This window comes from Prionailurus bengalensis, chromosome X, assembly GCF_016509475.1.
Source record: "Prionailurus bengalensis isolate Pbe53 chromosome X, Fcat_Pben_1.1_paternal_pri, whole genome shotgun sequence".
NCBI lineage: Eukaryota > Metazoa > Chordata > Mammalia > Carnivora > Felidae > Prionailurus > Prionailurus bengalensis.
The window spans coordinates 70,266,692-70,286,946 of record NC_057361.1 but is presented as its reverse complement, the minus strand read 5'-3'; the positions used below and the strand labels follow the sequence as shown (position 1 = coordinate 70,286,946).

Below are 20,255 nucleotides of genomic sequence, written 5' to 3'. Positions count from 1 at the left end.
CCCTTCATAAGAATACAAGAATTGAGATCATACCATGCACACTTTCAGAACACAATGCTATGAAGCTTGAAATCAACCACAGGAAAAAGTCTGGAAAACCTCCAAAATCATGGAGGTTAAAGAACACCCTACTAAAGAATGAATGGGTCAACCAGGCAATTAGAAAAGAAATTTAAAAATATGTGGAAACAAATGAAAATGAAAAGACAACAATCAAAACACTTTGGGATGCAGCGAAGGCAGTCCTGAGAGGAAAATACATTGCAATCCAGGCCTATCTCAAGAAACAAGAAAAATCCCAAATACAAAATCTAACAGTACACCTAAAGGAAATAGAAGCAGAACGGCAAAGACACCCCAAACATAGCAGAAGTAGAGAAATAATAAAGATCAGAGCAGAAATAAACAATAAAGAATCTTGAAAAAAACTGTAGAGCAGATCAATGAAACAAAGAAGTGTTTTTTTGAAAAAAGAAATGAAATTGATAAACCTCTAGCCAGGCTTCTCAAAAAGAAAAGGGAGATGACCCAAATAGATAAAATTATGAATGAAAATGGAATTATTACAACCAATCCCTCAGAAATACAAGCAATTATCAGGGAATACTATGAAAAATTATATACCAACAAAGAGGACAACCTGGAAGAAATGGACAAATTTCTAAGCACCCACACACTTCCAAAACTCAAACAGGAAGAAATAGAAAACTTGAACAGATGCATAAACACCGAAAAAATTAAATGAATTATAGAAAATCTCCCAAGAAATAAGAGTCCAGGACCACATGGCTTCCTAGGGAAATTCTACCAGACATTTAAAGCAGAGATAATACCTATTCTTCTCAAGCTGTTCCAAAAAATAGAAATGGAAGCAAAACTTCCAGACTATTTCTATGAAGCCAGCATTACTTTGATTCCTAAACCAGACAGAGGCCCAGGAAAAAAGGAGAAATACAGGCCAATATCCCTGATGAATATGGATGCAAAAATTCTCAATAAGATACTAGCAAATTGAATTAAACAGCGTATAAAAAGAATTATTCACCACGATCAAGTGGGATTCATTCCTGGGCTGCATGGCTGGTTCAACATGTGCAACTCAATCAATGTGATACATCACATTAATAAAACAAAAGAACCATATGATCCTGTCAATTGGTGAAGAAAAACCATTTGACAAAATTCAGCATCCTTTCTTAATAAAAACCCTCGAAAAAGTCAGGATAGAAAAACATAGTTAAAGATCATAAAAGCCATTTATGAAAAGCCCACAGCTAATATCATCCTCAATGGGGAAAAACTGAGAGCTTTCCCCCTGTGATCAGGAACACGACAGGGATGTCCACTCTCACCGCTACTGTTTAACACAGAGTTGGAAGTTCTGGCATCAGAAATCAGACCATAAAAGGAAACCAAAGGCATCAAAATTGGCAAAGATGAAGTCAAGCTTTCACTTTTTGCGGATGACATGATATTAACATGGAAAACCCAGAAGACTCCACCAAAAGTCTGATAGAACTGACACACATATTCAATAAAGTTTCAGGATACAAAATTAATGTACACATATCAGTTGTATTCTTATACACAAATAATGAAGCAACAGAAACACAAATAATGAAACTGATCCCATTCACAACTGCATCAAGAATCATAAAACACCTAGACATAAACCTAACCAACGAAGTCAAAGATCTGTATGCTGAAAACTATAGAAAGCTTATGAAGGAAATTGAAGAAGATATAAATAAATGGAAAAACATTTCGTGCTCATGGATTGGAAGAATAAATGTTATTAAAATATCAATACTACCCAAAGCCATCTACACATTCAGTGCAATACCAATCAAAATTGCACCAGCATTCTTCTCAAAGTGAGAACAAGCAATCCTAAAATTTGTATGGAACCACAAAAGACCCCAAATAGTCAAAGTAATATTGAAGGAGAAGACTAAATCAGGAGGCACCACAATCCTAGACTTTAGCCTCTACTACAAAGCTGTAATCATCAAGACAGCATGGTATTGGTACAAAAACAGACACATAGACCAATGGAATAGAATAGAAACCCCAGAACTAGACCCACAAAAGTATGGCCAACTAATCTTTGACAAAGCAGGAAAGAATATCCAATAGAAAAAAAAGACAGTCTCTTTAAAAAATGGTGCTGGGAAAACTGGGCAGCAACATGCAGAAGGATGAAACTAGACCACTTTCTTACACCATTCACAAAAACAAACTCAAAATGGATGAAGGACCTAAATGTGAGACAAGAAACCATCAAAACCCTAGAGGGGAAAGCAGGAAAGAACCTCTGTGACCTCAGCCGCAGCAATTTCTTACTTGACACATCCCAAAAGGCAAGGGAATTAAAAGCAAAAGTGAAATATTGGGACCTCATGAAGTTATAAAGCTTCTGCACTGCAAAGAGAACAATCAACAAAACTAAAAGGCAACCAACGGAATGGGAAAAGATATTTTCAAATGACATATCTGACAAAGGGCTACTATCCAAAATCTATAAAGTGCTCACCAAACTCCACACCCGAAAAACAAATAATCCAGTAAAGAAAGAGCAGAAAACATGAATAGACACTTCTCTAGAGAAGACATCCGGATGGCCAACAGGCACATGAAAAGATGCTTAACGTTGCCACTCCTCAGGGAAATACAAATGAAAACCACACTCAATACCACCTCACGCCAGTCAGAGTGGGTAAAATGAACAAATCAGGAGACTATGGATGAGGATGTGAGGATGTGGAGAAACGGGAACCCTCTTGCACTTTTGGGGGGAATGCAAACTGTGCAGCTGCTCTGTAAAACAGTGTGGAGATTCCTCAAAAAATTAAAAACAGATCTACCCTATGACCCAGCAATAGCACTGCTAGGAATTTACCCAAAAGATACAGGAGTGCTGATGCATAGGGGCACATGTACCCCAATGTTTATAGTAGCACTTTCAACAATAGCTAAATTATGGAAAGAGCCTAAATGTCCATCAACTGATGAATGGATAAAGAAATTGGGGGTTATATACAGAATTGAATATGTGGCAATGTGGCAAGAATGAAATATGGCCTTTTGTAGCAATGTGGATGGAACTGGAGAGTGTTCTGCTAAGTGAAATAAGTCATACAGAGAAAGACAGATACCATATGTTTTCACTCTTATGTGGATCCTGAGAAACTTAACAGAAGACCATGGGGTAGTGGAAGAAAAAAAAAGAGGTTAGAGAGGGAGGGATTTATTTTTATAAATAAATAAATAAATAAATAAATAAATAAATAAATAAAACAAGTTTCAGTGTAGAAAAGTACAGCATAGGGAATATATTCAATAATGTAATAACATTGTATGTGACAGACTGAGACCACACTTATTGTCATGAGCATTTTCAAATCAATATTTTGCATACCTGAAACTAATACACTATTGTATGTCAATTTTACTTCAATAATAATTTTGTAGAATAAAGTAATATTATCTAACATATATATATGTGTGAATATTATCCAAATTTTATGCTTCCAGCATCAGTGAATGGGAATTCCACTACTCTCATTAATACTTTGCACTGTCTGAATTTTGCATTTTAGCCCCTCTGGTTTATGTGAAATATTATTGTATTGTGGTTTTAACTTTTCATTTACCTGTAATTAATAAAACTAAACATTTTATTATAATATTGACCTTTTGTATAATCTCTTTGTAAAGTAACTCTTCACATATTTTGCCTGATTTTCTTTTTTTTAATATGAAATTTATTGCCAAATTGGTTTCCATACAACACCCAGTGCTCATCCCGACAGGTGCCCTCCTCACCCACCCTCTCCTCCCTCCCACCCCCCCATCAACCCTCAGTTTATTCTCAGTTTTTAAGAGTCTCTTACGGTTTGCCTCCCTTCCTCTCTTTTTTTCCTTTCCCCTCCCCCATGGACTTCTGTTAAATTTCTCAGGATCCACATAAGAGTGAAAACATATGGTATCTGTCTTTCTCTTAGCATAACGCTCTCCAGTTCCATCCACTGGAGATGGATGGAGCCTTTTGCTACAAAAGGCCATATTTCATTCTTTCTCATTGCCAAGTAGTGCCTGGTTTTCTAATGTGTTAAAGTCTTTTCCTTATTGATTTGTAGATTAGTCAAATTGAAAACTATTTTCTACCAGAAAATGATATGAAATATAAAGTAAAGGTAAATAAAACCTCATTTAGCTGTTCTCATTGCTGACTTCAGGATGTCAATTTAAAACAGCTCATCAGTTTTGAAATTCAATCTTTTTGCAGAGAACATTTTTGTTCTCTTTTTGCATACCCATACTGTTGTTCTTTGTTTTGGAATCAAAATCACTTCGTTGGTTTCTTAATTATATTCATCATAAGGCTCTTGAAAGGAGAGATGTATCTTATTCATCTATGTGTTACCTAGTTTCCAGCACATAGGTATCCATTATATAGTTCCTGAGTGAATAAGTTAGTTTACTAATCCTTGGAAAAAGTTTTAATAGTGGTGTGCAAGTGCTCATTTATATACAATCAATTAATATTAGAAGCTGGATCATTATAATTTTTTCCGACACTGGAATAAACAGTCTTTCATTATTCTTCAGATTCAGTATAACAAAATGAAAGAATGGTTTCTTAATGTGCATTTGATAATTATTACTATGAAATACTCAGTTTGTACATAGTGAGTTTTTTGATTGATACATATTGCTAGAAACCCGCATCACTAGAAGTTCTGACTAATCTAAAATACTTAAGAGACAACTTGGTGAGCTCAGTCCCTGAATCATGAGTAGATATATCATAAAATAATACCTCAATTTTGGCAGCCATTGATAGCCTGCTGAGATATCAGATCTCCAGTGTACATGAAGGCTTGAGTGCTCCCTACATTCATCTTGGAGAAGAATGGACAAAGCTTACTGGAAATGTAGGGAAGATGTTAACAAGAAAATTGAGGTAGATCTTCTTTTGTGCAATTCGGTGACTGATAGTTTCTTACTAGTTCCTCTCACAAACACTCCATGTACTTAGGAAATTCTCTAAAGTACACATACATTCCTGTCTGTAATCAAAAAAGTGTTTCATAGGCCTGCAAAAAGCAGCTCCAAGAAGAAAATGTTTGTAAAATGAAATTATCTTAAAGCTGTTTTTGTTTTTCAAAAATTGTATAAATACTGAATAGAAGAAATATTTGCATGAGAAATTAGAGATCTGCATACCAAAGATGACTTCTGATTTCTGCAAATGTAAATTAATGTTTTAAAAATGTTTTTTAATGGACTGTGAATGCAGCTCATTAGGACTATGCATTCAAAGGAGACACTACACCTGTTTAGGGCTGATTTGTGACTCAGTATGTGATCTATTCTGGAGAATATTCCATGTGCACTCAAGAAGAATGTGTATTCTGCTGCTTTAGGATGAATTATCTGAATGTATCTGTTAAGTCCATCTTGTTTCATTCAAAGATATTGTTTCTTTTTTTTATTTTCTGCTTAAATAATCTGGCCATTGTTGTAGTGTGGTATTAAAGTCTCCTATTATGGTATTATTATCTATGGATTTCTTTATATTTGTCATTAATTGATTTATATATTTGGAATCACCAAGATGGGGACATAAATATTTACAATTGTTAGATCTTCTTGGTGGATAGACTCCTTAATTGTGATATAATGCCCTTTTTCAACTCTTATTACAATCTTTGTTTTAAAATTTAGTTTTTTATATAACTATGGCTACTCTGGCTTTCTTTTGACCTCCATTAGCATGACAGATTTTCTTAATCCCCTCATTTTCAATCTTCAAGTGTCCTTAGACCTAAAATGTGTCTCTTGTAGGCAACATATACATGGATCTTGTTTTTTAATCTATTCTGATACCCTATGTCTTGTGTTTGGAGTATTTAGTCCATTTACATTCAGAGTGATTATTGAATGATATGAATTTACTTCCATTGTGTTATCTGTAGATTTGTTGTTTCTAGTGATGTTCTCTGATCCTTTGTAGTCTTTGCTGGAAGAACAAGTATTATTAAAATATCTATACTACCCAAGGCAATCTACACATTGAATGCAATCGCTTTTAAAATAATACCAACATTCTTCACAGAGCTAGAACAAACAATCCTAAAATTTGTATGTAACCACAAAAGACCCAGAATAGCCAAAGTAATGTGGAAAAAGGAAACCAAAGCTGAAGGCATCACAATTCCAGACTTCAAGCTGCATTACAAAGCTATAATCATCAAGACAGTATGGTACTGGCACAAAAACAGATATATAGATCAATGGACACAATAGAGAGCCCAGAAATGGACCCACAATTGTATGGCTAACTAATCTTTGACAAAGCAGGAAAGAGTATCCAGTGGAAAAAAAGACAGTATCTTCAGCAAATTGTGCCAGGAAAACTGGACAGTGGCATGCAGAGGAATGAAACTAGACCACTTTCTTACACCATATGCAAAAATTAATTAAAAATAGATGGAAGAACTAAATGTGAGACAGAAAACCATCAAAATCCTAGAGGAGAAAGGAGGCAACACTCTCTTTGAACTCGACCTCAGCAGCTTCCTACTAAACGTGTCTCTGGAGGAAAGGTAAACAAAAGCAAAAATGAACTATTGGGACCTCATCAAGATAAAAAAGCTTCTGTACAGCAAAGGAAACAATCAACAAAACTAAAAGGCAACCGATGGAATGGGAGAACATATTTGCAAATGATTTATTGGATAAAGGGTTTGTAGCCAAAATCTATAAAGAATTTATCAAACTCAACATCCCCCAAACCAATCATCCAGTGAATAAATGGGCAGAAGACATGAATAGGCACTTTTCTAAAGCAAGCATCCAGATGGCTAACAGACACATGAAAAAAATTCTCAACATCACTCATCATCAGGGAAATACAAATCAAACCACAATGAGATGCCACCTCACACCTGTCAGAATGGCTGAAATTAACAACTCAGGAAATGACAGATGTTGATAAGGATGTGGAGAAAGGGGAACATTTTTGCATTGCTATTGGGAATGCAAATTGGTACTCTAGAAAACTGTATGGAGGCTCTTCAAAAAATTAAAAATAGAACTACCCTACGACCCAGCAATTGCACTACTGGGTATTTATTCAAAGGACACTATATATATATATATATATATATATATATATATGTATATATATATGTACACACACACACACATACTACTCGGTGATCAAAAAGAATGAAATCTTGCCATTTGCAACAACTCGAATGGAACTAGAGTGTATTATGCTAAGCGAAATAGGTCAGGCAGAGAAAGACAATTATGATTTCACTCATATGCGGAATTTAAGGAATACAACAGATGAAGATAGTGGAATGGAAGGAAAAATAAGATAAAAGCAGAGAGGGATGGAAACCATAAGAGACTTTTAAATACAGAGAACAAACTGGGGGTTGTTAGAGTGGAGGTGAGTGGGGGATTGGGTTAAATGAGTGATGGGCATTAAGGAGGGCACTTGGAATGAGCACTGGGGTTTATACGTAAGTGATGAATCACTGGGTTCTACTCCTGAAACCAATACTATACTGTGTGGTAACTAACTTGAATTTAAATAAGTAAATTTAAATTTAAAGGTAAATTAAAAATAATTTAAAAAACAAAGGAGACACTACATTTCCTATATATGAAGACTTCTTGGTCAGCACTTTAGTAATACTACTGATCTTGAATAAATACTAAAAAAAATAAGTTTAGAATTAGTCAAATATAATATAGAAGATGCCTATTGAATTTTATTAGAATGCTTACTTGTAACTCAGATTGCTGTAGGGTGCCTTTGAATAGGGACTTTAGCTTCAATAATCATTTGCAGATGATGCATTTGATATTAAATTATCTGAAAGGGAGGTAGTTTTATTAGGTACAGTAAGTTCTAAACTCTGCTGATAAAATAATTGATGCAGCTCATAGTTTTGAACGCGATTAATATAACTGTATTTTCTCAATTGAAACAAAAGAATGACCATAGAGTTAACTAATTTTAATGTCTTTTATGCAGCTTTTTGAACATATACTGTTAATGGTCCTGCTGTGCTCTTTGGGACCAGTTCTCCAGCTACAGAAAACACTCATAGCTTTTTTTTTTTTTGGCAAGAGGAATAGCTAATACTTTTAATAAAGTTTTTGATATATAATTTCTATACAATAAAGTTCACCTCTTTACACAGTTAGATGAGTTTTGACAAGTGGGCGCAGTTGTGTAACCACAACCACAATATGTTTATTTATCTGCTGATGAACACTTGTGTTGTTATTAGTTTTGGGCTATTATGAATAAAGCTGCTATGACTATTCATCTTCTTGTGGACACATGTATTCATTTACCTTGGGTTAATACTTAAGAGTAAATTGCTACATCAGACGGTAATAAAGAAAGATAATGTGTAATTTTATAAGAAACTCTCAAAACATTTTCCAAAATGTCTGTATTGTTTTATAAACCCACCAACAATGTATGAGACATATTGTTCCACATTCTCACGAGCACTAGCTATTGTCAGTCTTTTTAACTTTATTTTTTATGAATATAATTTATTGTCAAATTGGCTTACATACAACACCCAGTGCTCATCTCAACAAGTGTCCTCCTCAATGCACATCACCCATTTTCCCTCTCCCCTGCTCCCCCATCCATCCTTAGTTTGTTCTCTGTATTTAATAGTCTCTTGTGGTTTGCCTCCCTCCCTCTCTGTTTGTATCTATTTTCCCCCTTCCTTTCCCCCATGGTCTTCTCTTCAGTTTCTGAAGATCCACATATGAGTGAAAATATATGATATCTGTCCTTATCTGACTGACTTATTTCACTCAGCATAATACCTTCCAGTCCCATCCACATTGCTGCAAATGGAATAATTTCATTCTTTCTCATTGCCAAGTAGTATTCTATTGAATATATAAACCACATCTTCTTTATCTATCCATCAGTTGATTGACATTTAGGCTCTTTCCATAATTTGTTGTTGAAAGCGCTGCTGTAAACATTGGGGTACATGTGCCCCTATACATCAGCACTCCTGTATCGCTTGGGTAAATTCCTAGTAGTGCTATTGCTGGGTCATAGGGTAGCTCTATTTTTAATTTTTTGAGGAACCTCCACACTGTTTTCCAAAGCGGCTGCACCAGTTTGCATTACCCCTAACAGTGCAAGAGGGTTCCGGTTTCTCCACATCCTCACCAGCATCTGTAGTTTCCTGATTTGTTCCTTTTAGCCACTCTGACCAGTGTGAGGTGGTTAACTTTAGATATTGTAGTATGCATTGCAGTTTTAATTTGATTCCCTTAATGACAAATTATATCAATCATTTTTCATGTTTAATGGTCATTCACATTTTGATGAGGTGTGTGTTCAAATATCTTTCCTGCTGTTTATTCTGTTGATGGTCCTATAATTGTATTGTAAGCATTCTTGATGTATTCTGAATACAAGTCTTTTATCAGGTGTGTGATTTACAATATGTAAATTGTGATTCCCAATATGTAGCTCATATTTTAATTTTCTTAACAATGTATTTTGAAGAGCAAAGGTGAAGCACCCGGGTGGCTCAGTTGGTAAGCGTCAAACTTCGGCTTGGTTCATGATTTTGCGGTCCGTGTGTTCGAGCCCCATGTAGGGCTCTGTGCTGACAGCCTGCTTCAGACTCTGTGTCTCCCTCTCTCTGTCCCTCCCATGCTTGCTCTCTTTCTCTCTCTCTCAAAAATGAATAAACATTTTTTTAAAAATGAAGAGCAAAGAGTTTTTGTTTGTTTGCTTTAATTTTGATGAGGTCTTTTTGTGCCGTTGAGAAACAGCCTAAACCAAGGACACAAAAATTTTCTCCTGTTTTTCTCTAGTTTTATAGTTTTAGGGTTTGTGCATTTCTTGTTGAATTTTGTATATGATGTAAGGTAAGAATTGATAGTCTTTTTTATATGGATTTACAATGGTTCAAACACTATTTGTTGTATTTGTTGGAAGATTGAACTTTCTTTGTTCATTGAATTACCTTAGCACCTTTTAAGAAAATATGTGTGTGTGTGTGTGTGTGTGTGTGTATTTTTCTACACTGTTTTCTCTTGATAGATATGTCCACCCTTTTGGCAATAACATAACTTCTTGATTATTGTAGTTTTAATTATAAATCTATTCAGAACACTTTTGTGACCATTAGTTTATTTGAGCTTTACAACCCTCAAACCTAGAATTGCCAAAGATTACTAGTATTATATACATTTCACTGATGAGCAAATAGAATCACAGAGAGTTTAATTGGTCTGCTCAAGTTTACACAGTGATCAGTAGAACTGGCACTAAAATCCTCTCAAATCCTAGTCTATTGTTTTCTTAGGAAACTAACAAAATAGTAAAGAGGGACTGTGTGTCAAATCAGTGGTACACAGTGGTACATTGGAGATATTATCTGAATAACAGACTCCTATATAAAGTCAGGGAGCTCAACAAACTACTTAAGACTGTAATAATTTTATTCCCCCCTTGGTACAAAATAGTCTTTTTAGTTCTCAATATTTGGCTTTGTGAATGGCACATTCAGTATTACTACATCTGTTATGGCTCTTTAGTTGGGGTAATTGGACTTTGCCTGTTCTTAATCCTAACAAAAAAGCTAATTAGGTTTAATACAGGAGTATTCTTTCCAAAAGGAAATTGTTTCTTGAGATTTCTTCTACTGGAATTTTTTATTGTATTTTTGACCTTGCAAATTGTTTTCTTTTGTTGATTTGTTTAAAAGTTAGTCTTTGAGTAACATGATAATTTCCTTCTGTGCTTTATATTCTTTATACTAAAATGTTATTTTCTTTACTGTCCTTCTAATTTGATTGCTTTTTGGAATTTTACTGTGCATCAAACATATATAATCCTAGGTTTTCATAAGGTAATGATATTATCTGATGTTTTCTCGCTCAGAATGAAGAAGTCAGATTCATTGAAAATGAGCTAGAGATTCAAAAGCAAAAATACTTTAAACTTCAGACATTTGTTAGAAGCTTGATAATAGCTATGAAAGCTGATGATAAGGAACAACAGCAGGTAGGTGCCAGAAGAGAATAGTAAGCTGTAACGTATCATGTTGAAAAATGACATGTCACACTTGAGTTCTTAATATTTTTTTTTTATTTTTCTACTTCATTTCTGCTTGGCATCAAGAAAGGATTTGTTACTTTATAATCTTTTTTTATTATTTAGCACAATATTTTTAAGTATAGATATTCAGATATGTGTGTGATACTTTAGTAAGAAATCAAAATAATTGTTAATTTAAGGCTAGATTTAAGTAGGGGGAAATAATTTTTAAAAATATGTTTTAAAGAAACTCTCAGAGTGTTTGTAGAGACCAGGCTACCCTAACTGGAGAGGCACATATTTTGGAAACTTTCTTGAATAAAAGAGGTAGGGTATTTGCCTCTCTTCTGGATTTCAGTTACCCTCCAGACCTCACTAGATTTCACAAATGTTTGAATATCTTTTATTTCATGATACGTTGCTTATCACTAAAAAATATGAAATTACTTTGTGAAATTCTTTGTGACCACAATGCATCATTTACTTTTCCCAGTTTAACTAGAATGTTTGATTCCTTTACCCCAAAGGTGAAATGTAATGTCTTTTGTTTGTCACTATGGATTTTTATTTACAAATTCCTCCTAAATTACACTTTCTGTCCCATTATTTTTCATGGTAAATTTGTATAAAATGTATTAAGGTTGCTAAAAATTATGGAATGTTATTAAATGTTCTATTCAATACTAAATGATACCAAATTTGCTTCTGAGTTGTATGCTATGGTGTTGATTTCTTGTCAGAGACATTCAGTGAATAGTGTGTCACACAAGTAACCATTGATTTGGAAGCAGTCTTGTAGGCTTTTATTTAGTAAGTAATCTCAATAGTACTGTACAAATTCATCCCTTATATACAAGCAAGACTGACATGTGTAGTTCATCTCAGATATCTCCAGGGAAAAATAATAGAGTCTTAACATCCCACTGTTTTTCTTTTTAAAGAGAAGAATTTATTCATGAAATTCAAGCCAATATGTACATTTTGCTCTCCCCATGCCTCACACACACAGACATTCCAAGACAGCAGTCTTCGGTTACCTTTACCATCTTTATGTAAGCATGTTATTGTTTTATATTGTTTTATGTGAGTTATCATATTCTATGGCATATTAAAAGTGTGTCTGTTTTTTAGGAATATAAACTATGGATTTTAAATGAATAAGGTGGCAGTCTTAATCATGGTCCCAAGGGTACTGTAAATTTTAAATAACTGTAAAAAAAATAGGTTCAATCAGAGAAATAATTTGGAGTGTGGTCCTCGTCCCAAAAGTTATGGCATGGTTTTGAATTCAGAGTTACAAGGCCAGCTAACTAGCTTCTAGGTGTCTTGATATCTCGGAATGGTGCACAGAATGCATTTTGTTTTCTAATTATAACCTCATCCTTGTCTTGGTTCTTTCCCCAAGAATACTCACGAATAAGAAAAGTAAATATTGTGTATTTTACTTTTCTCCTTCTCTTATACTTTTCCTCTGATAAAAGACTAATGAAAAAAAACTATGACAAAACATTGGCCATCAAAAAGGAGAAAGTCACACAAAACCTGTACTGGAAGTTATATCATATATAATCAGCACCCAAATAGAAACTACAAATTTGTATAGTTGAGATTAGGTATAATCAATCTCATAATATAGAAGACACCAATAGTAGTTTATGAAAGTTATTATGGTGATCTTTTAAGTTACTAATCTTTATGTTTTGAGATACTTAGAGGTTTACTTATGGAAGAAATTAATGTATAATCTACTTAACAAAAGAAAGCCATTGTGTCATTTGTTTCTCATTTTTTAAAATCTGTTTTTTTTTTCATTAGTTTTGCTTTTGGTAAGCTGAGATAAGTGGTCCATAGAATACGTTTCCCCACTGGAACTGGGTTCTAAAAATATATGACACTGTCTGATTGAAATACTAGATTACCCAAATGGTTTGTTAATTAACAGCCATTTTTAATTAAAAATAATGTTGCCAGCACTATACTACATGAGTTAGTCTTTCTTCCCATGATGATTAACTGTGTGATCCCAGCCAGGTCAATTTCTTCCCTTGAACTTCCAATTTCTCCACTTTGCAAGGAAAATATGCATTATTAATGTTATGAAAATTGGCATTCATACCCCTAGGGCTTAGAATACGTGTTATAAAAACAGATACTATATTTGGGAATTAACTTAATCTTTTGGGAATAGTGGCACTAGGTCAGATTCTGAGGACAGACAGATGAAGGACCTAGAGTTAAAAAACTTAATTGTATTTACTTTAGGATCTATAAAAAAGGCAAGTCTAGCAATTGTCATAATCCATAGATTTGTTCAGTGTGCCAATGTTGCAATCCAATAAGATATTAAAAAGAATTTTGAAGTGGACTTCATGCTTTAGAAGTGTCTTATGCTGCTTTATGTATACTCAGTCAGCTACATGAATGCAATCACACAAAAAAAATCTCTTTTGATTTGAAGGTCTCCCCACCAGAATTTAGAATGTCATTAAGTCTGCTCATTCACTTAACTTTTTAATATTCTAAGCACATGTTCAATGAATGTTAGTTCGAGCACTTTGCCCTTTTTAACATGGCTTCTTCACAGTTGCAAAGTGAATTAAGTCCAGTGATGCATTTCTAATAAACTATGATCAGCTAATGTTAGCAAAGGCTTTGTTTCACCTTGACTGGGATAGTGATAAATATCTATTCTAGAAGACAATGTCTCTGTGTCCTTTTACTAAAATCTAATACCTTAGAAAGTGTATAGTACCATTAGACGACTGCTTTGTAAATACTCCAAATTTCAGCAAGAAGTTCATGAGCTATTTAATAGTATAAAATAAATAACTTTTCTATCAGATAGGAGTTGGTCTTTTCTCATGTAGATTGACAAAAAGGAGGAAGTTTTTAATCTTGTCTCTCTGCTATTAGACAAAATGTATAGATGTCACTTATTTTAATAAAGAGAATAGAATATGTCTTATTTCAACAGTGGATTTAATAACTTCTCCAACATTCCCTATCTTTCTATTCCTTAATTCAGTAGTCGCAAATTTGCATATGTTCCCATTTCCCTGGTCTTTGTTTACTACTGCATCCAAATCCCACACTACAAGTAATTATATCTCAAATTGACCATATATGCTACATTATTTTTAGTATTGGGAGCTTCAAATCAATCATTTAGTTCACAGTTTTTTTTTTTATGATCAAGTGGGCATTAGCACTATCAACCACATAAATCTTTATTAATCATTTATTTCTCTAGTATGGATGCATGTTCTGTAACTCCAGATGAAACAATTATACCATGACAAAGCTTAGTTCATGGCTCTTGGCTTATCCTAATTACTTATAGAGAAATGAGCAGACCTTTAGATACATAATTTCACAGCTGTGAATTGCTCAGCTGTGCCCTAGTGAATGCTTGGCCATCTATGGGCATAGCCTAAGAAAAGAAAAAAAATACTTGGAATTTTCAAGTTGTTAATGTTTAGTCTAAAGTAAAATAACTGAGGGGTGCCTGGGTGGATCAGTGAGTTAAGCACCCAACTCTTGGTTTTGGCTCAGATCATGATCTCATGGTTCGTGAGTTCGAGCCAGGCTCCGCACTGAAACTACAGAGTCTGCTTGGGATTCTCCCTTTTCCTTTCTCTCTGCCCCTCCCCTGCTCATTCTCTCTGTCTCTCTCTCAAAATAAATGTAAAAAAGTAAGTAGAATAACTGAGCTTTATTCCTAATTGATAAGTTCTTTCTCCCACTGAAGTACAAAATACTCTTTTGAAATGAGTTTTTCTCTAAAGGACAACATAATTAGGCAGGAATATTTTAATAAGGAATATAATTTTAAAGCCCTTTAGCACTGATCAGTGGGCATTTAAGACTAGTATACTACTTGGCAATGAGAAAGAATGAAATATGGCCTTTTGTAGCAATGTGGATGGAACTGGAGAGTGTTATGCTAAGTGAAATAAGCCATACAGAGAAAGACAGATACCATATGTTTTAACTCTCATGTGGATCCTGAGAAACTTAACAGAAGACCATGGGGGAGGGGAAGGGGAAAAAAGTTAGAGAGGGAGGGAGGCAAACCATAAGAGACTCTTAAAAACTGAGAATAAACTGAGGGTTGATGGGGGGTTGGAGGGAGGGGAGGGTGGGTGATGGGCATTGAGGAGGGCACCTGTTGGGATGAGCACTGGGTGTTGTATGGAAACCAATTTGACAATACATTTCATATTTTAAAAAAAACTAGTATGAAAATCACTTATCTCAAATATTTCAGAGAATTTTGTTCAGAATAGTTGTTCATTTCCCTCTTGATTTCCCTTTTGCCTAGGGTTTCACTCTACATAATTTACATTCTCAGGATCTAGTATTTTGTTACTTTCTTAATATATTGTATGAAGTTTTTCTTTTACATAAAGTATTGTATAAGGTCCTGAAGAGAAATGCTCCATTCTTTAAGTTCATGAAGGTAAATCAACAAGAGAGAACCAAAACTATTAACATAAAATTGGCGGGGGGGAGGGAAACTTGTCCTCATACTAATTTTTAAAAATTGATTTTTCTGACTCAGGCACTGCTGTCAGATTTACCTCCTGAATTAGAAGAGATGGATTTCAACCATGCCTCGCCGGAGCCTGATGATACCTCATTCAGTGTGTCTTCTTTATCAGAGAAAAATGCCTCAGACAGTTTGTAATTTGAGGGGGCATATATGACACAGTATTTTGGCTAAGAGGTGTGCATTTCAAGATAACTGCATTCTGTTGCCTCAAAATTCTTCAGTTGGAAAAACATATTGTTGAAACTGACATGCCCTGTGAAGAATGGACAAGATATAATGGCTACAGTGTAAAAAATGTATGTGAAATTTAAAAGCAGTGTTTGAGAATTTTTTTCCAAATTGGTAAAACTCTGGTGAAAATTGTATTTAAATTTTAGGAATTTAGCTATGAAATGCATAATGCCTAATTTCTGAAATATTTGTTTGGTTTTTAGAAGAATCTTAGTTTTAGTAACAGTTTTGACCAGAGACACAAAAATAAAGTTATTTCAACATTGCTTATCAAGTTACTAACGCTTGGTTAGTTTTGTTTTGTAGCCATTACATCTTTCTTCTCTCACCTTTTCTTATATCCACATACACTTTTACTCAGGAAAGTGGACTCAAATTTGAAAGAAAAAACAAAAACTTTAAAAATGATTTTACCTGGATGAGTCCTGGGATTTATTTTCCAACTCCTATGAGAATTTGACTTCAGTTAATGATTGAAAATTGAAGTGATTAACTGGTATATAATTGTAAATTTATGGCATTCCTCCATTTCCTAACCAAAACATTTGGGGAGAAGGGGGAAAGCACTATGGAAAAGTAATTCACCAACATGAAGTCGAATAAATTATTAAGTGTACAGAAACAAAATGTTGTAAAAAATTAGTCTTAATGGGAATTCTTCATTGTTGCAAATGGCAAGTATTGATAAGATTCACATTCCACTAATAAATTTGTGTAACTGAGTTAGTTGAAATGTTGCACAAATATTACACATTTATCACTATCTTTATAATATTTTTTCAGTTACATTTTATGAAACAGGAAGTTAAGGTAAGGCACTGAGATTTCTTTTTTAATCTGGTCATTCAGCTTTGCCACAAAATTTACCTCATTCTCATGTGAAGCTTCTACAGAGCCATCAGCCAAGGATAATATCCAAAAAAGTTATACACACTATGGTTATGAATCACAGTTCTAATTTCCTGGATACTATTCTTTTGAAGGGAGTGAGTGGCAGACAGAGAGAGAGAGAGAATCCTAAGCAGGCTCCAGGCCAGCCACAAAGCCCAGACAAGGGACTTGATTTCACAACTGTTGAGATCATGACCTGAACCAAAATCAAGAGTTGGACGCTTAACTGACTTGGTCATCCATGTGTCCCTTCTGGATACCATTCTATGAATACACTCTTAAATGGACATGCTACACAGTTGTACCAGATTGCTACACACTGTAGATGATTATTTGCAGACCATTCCTTCTGGGGTACCAGAAGGCATTACCAAGACACATAGAAAGGAAAATACCAGTTTCTCCCTGAGCCACACAGCATCATGTATTTGTGAGTTGGCTGTGTGGATTTGTGTTGCATGGTTAAATTACTGTCTATTTCTAAAAGATTAATGAGGTAGCTACATGGCTGCTTTGGTCATCACGTTTCTGTGTCATATATTTTTGTAATTTGTAAGTAAAACAAATTTTTATATTGAAATTCACAAATACTAATTTATGAATACAGAAAAGAAGTCATGACTGTCTTTGACCTTGAAATGCTCCCTCCCCACATACACAAATAGGTAAAGTTCATTGATAATCCTTCATTTTGTCAGTAATTTATTATTGTTGCCATGTTACTTCTATGGTTCTTTTGTTAGAAATATTTTAGCTGGAAGCCATATGGTTCTTTGTAAATAATGCTTAGTACTTCTGGATGACAAGTAAAATTCCATTCAAAAAAGAATGCTGAAAAGAACCTCAGACATTAGGATTAAATTTAGCAGTTACATCAATTCCTCCATGATATAAAGAGTCCCTACTATATACAACATTCTTAAGGTAAAATGAACAAATTCCAGGCTTTCAAGTCTCTCCTAGGAGCTCCTTCCTAGTCATTGAGTTTATCTTTAAACTCTAATTTCTTCTGCTTCAGTTTAAACTCTTTTTTATTTGTTTCTTGTCACTAAGTAAGGATAGCTCATTCTCTCCTACATCTTTCAACTTTATGGTTTGCATTTGTCACACCCCAGCGATTAGTCACCAAGTAAAAAAAATCTTATTGAACTTTTGCTATAGGGACATTGGATTTCTACTCTGCAAGCTACAAACTTCAAAACAAATTATGTCTTTTCACTTTTTCAGGAATATTAATAAAAATTATTTAAGTAGAAATTTTAATAGATTTAAAGGTTCTGTTAGGTGTAATTCCTAGAAAAAACATCTTATCTACAATTTTGAGAACAAACATAAATGATTCCTTTGTCCCTATTTAAAATTCCATTAAAATAGAAGCAGTACACTTAAGAATCCTTTTGTTTTGGCGTTTGTGTTTCAGCACTATAATTATTTATTTTACTCTCATAAAATTAAACATTTTATGGGCAGCTTGGTAGCTCAATCGGTTGAGCATCTGACTTGTGCTCAGGTCATGATCTCAGTTTGTGAGTTCAAGCCCCACATTGGGCTGGCAGTGCAGAGCCTGCTTCAGATCCTCTGTCCCTCTCTCTCTCTGCCCCTCCCCTGTTTGTGCTCTCTCAAAAATATATGAACATTTAAAAAATTAAACATTTTAAAAACAAAATATAGTTGTTCTGTAGCAGGAACCAAAAGAAATAGCTGTATCTAGAAAAAATCATAATTGACAGTATGAAATTAAGCACTACAGATTTTTTAAAAGATACCAAGGTCAAGTACTAAAAATCTATTATGAAGAAAATATATCTTTAACACATATAGATGGAATTTTTGAGACATCTTAAAGCAGAAAACATATCAGTTTGACTGCTTTTGTGATATTTTCATGACTGGGGGGAGAAAAACAGCTAGTGTTTCTTTCTTTTGGGCTTTGACACATTAAAGCAGACCATACTATCTGGAGTATCTCTCACAAAGACGGATACCAAGGTGAAAAAACTTGTTTTTCCTTCAGCTACACTTTGATGTCTGCTTTCAGCTTAGGATAACCAACCAGTTTCTAAGCAACAAAGTATATATAAGGGCACTTACCTTAAATATGTATTAAAAAATAACTTGAAGGTACCTTCCTCATTTCAGCCAAGCTAACGTTAGTCACAAGAAAACGAGAACTGCAGTGATGCTGGAGAATGGAAAAATTAGCATATGCAAGGACAACCTCAAACAAAATTGATCTTTTCATGAAAAATGGGGATGTTTTGTTGTAAGATCAAGTATCAACATTGAGACTTCTATGCTACCATTGTAATAATAATAAAAAAAATTATCATTGTTGGAGAAAAAAATGCTGCAAACCACTCACATCCTGTGCTCTGTATACTACCAAAACTTCAAAAATGTTGAAGAGGCCATTTTTCCAAAGGCAGCAGCATGTATTTTAAGGCACTTTCATAGTCCACCATCTTTAAGTTTGTAGGAGAAAACACAAGTAGTGAATTTAAAAGAATTTTAGACTCTAAGTTAGACTTTGTTGCCTTCTGTTTTGGGGGAAGAGGGGAAATTCCACTCATTTCCTAGGAATAGTTTCCTCATCTTAGCCTGATAACTTATGGTCATTTTTAAGAGAAATTCTGAAAATGTTTCCTTCACATTGTAGTGATGGTGTACCAGGAATATTATCTATTTTAAAAATATATATTAGATTTTCATTCAGGTCCTAAAAATGCCAAATTCTGACTTATTAGCCTTTTAAGGGAGCTATCAGTACTATAATATTTAAAAGATGAGTACATGGGTTTATCTTTGAAGTTGGCATTATCCTTGGCAGACAACACTATCATACTCATAATATCAAGCTATGCTCTGCGATAATATGAGGGAGAAGCCTACTAATTTGTGAGACTGCAGTCATCATGCCATTGCCAAAACCAAACCATTATTTAAGAGCAGATTTGCTAAGAGGGAAAAGATAATAAAATATTTTCTTGAAAATAAATATGATTTTTCCATTAAAGTTTATACTTAGTATATATTGGTCTGCATTGGAATTTTATTTTGTATTAACTTGTTAAGTAGTTCCTTTAAGCGATCTTGCATCCCATTTTACTGATACTACCTCTGAAATATACTACCACCTTGAAACCACATCACTGTAATGTGATCTTTTGTAGGGTTTTTATTTAAAGTTTTATAGAAGCAATAAATGATTTCTAACTAATAGACATCTATTTCTTTCTTTTAATGTTTACTTTTCCAAGTCTTTGTGTTTTAAGCATTGTTCCCCTTTTAAAGATAATTTTTGTCCTCCCCAAAATAAGGTTCTTGTAAAAACAAAAAGGCCCCCAGAATACAGAGAATGATAAGGTATTGTGGGTCAGAGAAGGGAGAACATGGAATGCTTACGTAGAAATTCTGTTGTCTTCCAAGCTGGCAAGAATGTCATCTTTAATTGAGTTTACTTAAAAA

General features: G+C 34.1%; 1 protein-coding gene across 1 annotated transcript in view; it reads left to right on the top strand.

Annotated features, from left to right (window-relative positions):
* Positions 1-20,007, top strand: part of HDX (highly divergent homeobox) — a 195,185-nt gene extending 175,178 nt beyond the window's left edge. Inside the window, exons 9-11 of the mRNA XM_043569679.1 lie at positions 10,961-11,083; positions 15,678-15,842; positions 18,930-20,007. Of these exons, the coding sequence (XP_043425614.1) occupies positions 10,961-11,083; positions 15,678-15,803 (249 nt within the window). The 3' untranslated portion in view covers positions 15,804-15,842; positions 18,930-20,007. The remainder of the gene's footprint in view (positions 1-10,960; positions 11,084-15,677; positions 15,843-18,929) is intronic.
* Positions 20,008-20,255: the final 248 nt, after the last annotated feature.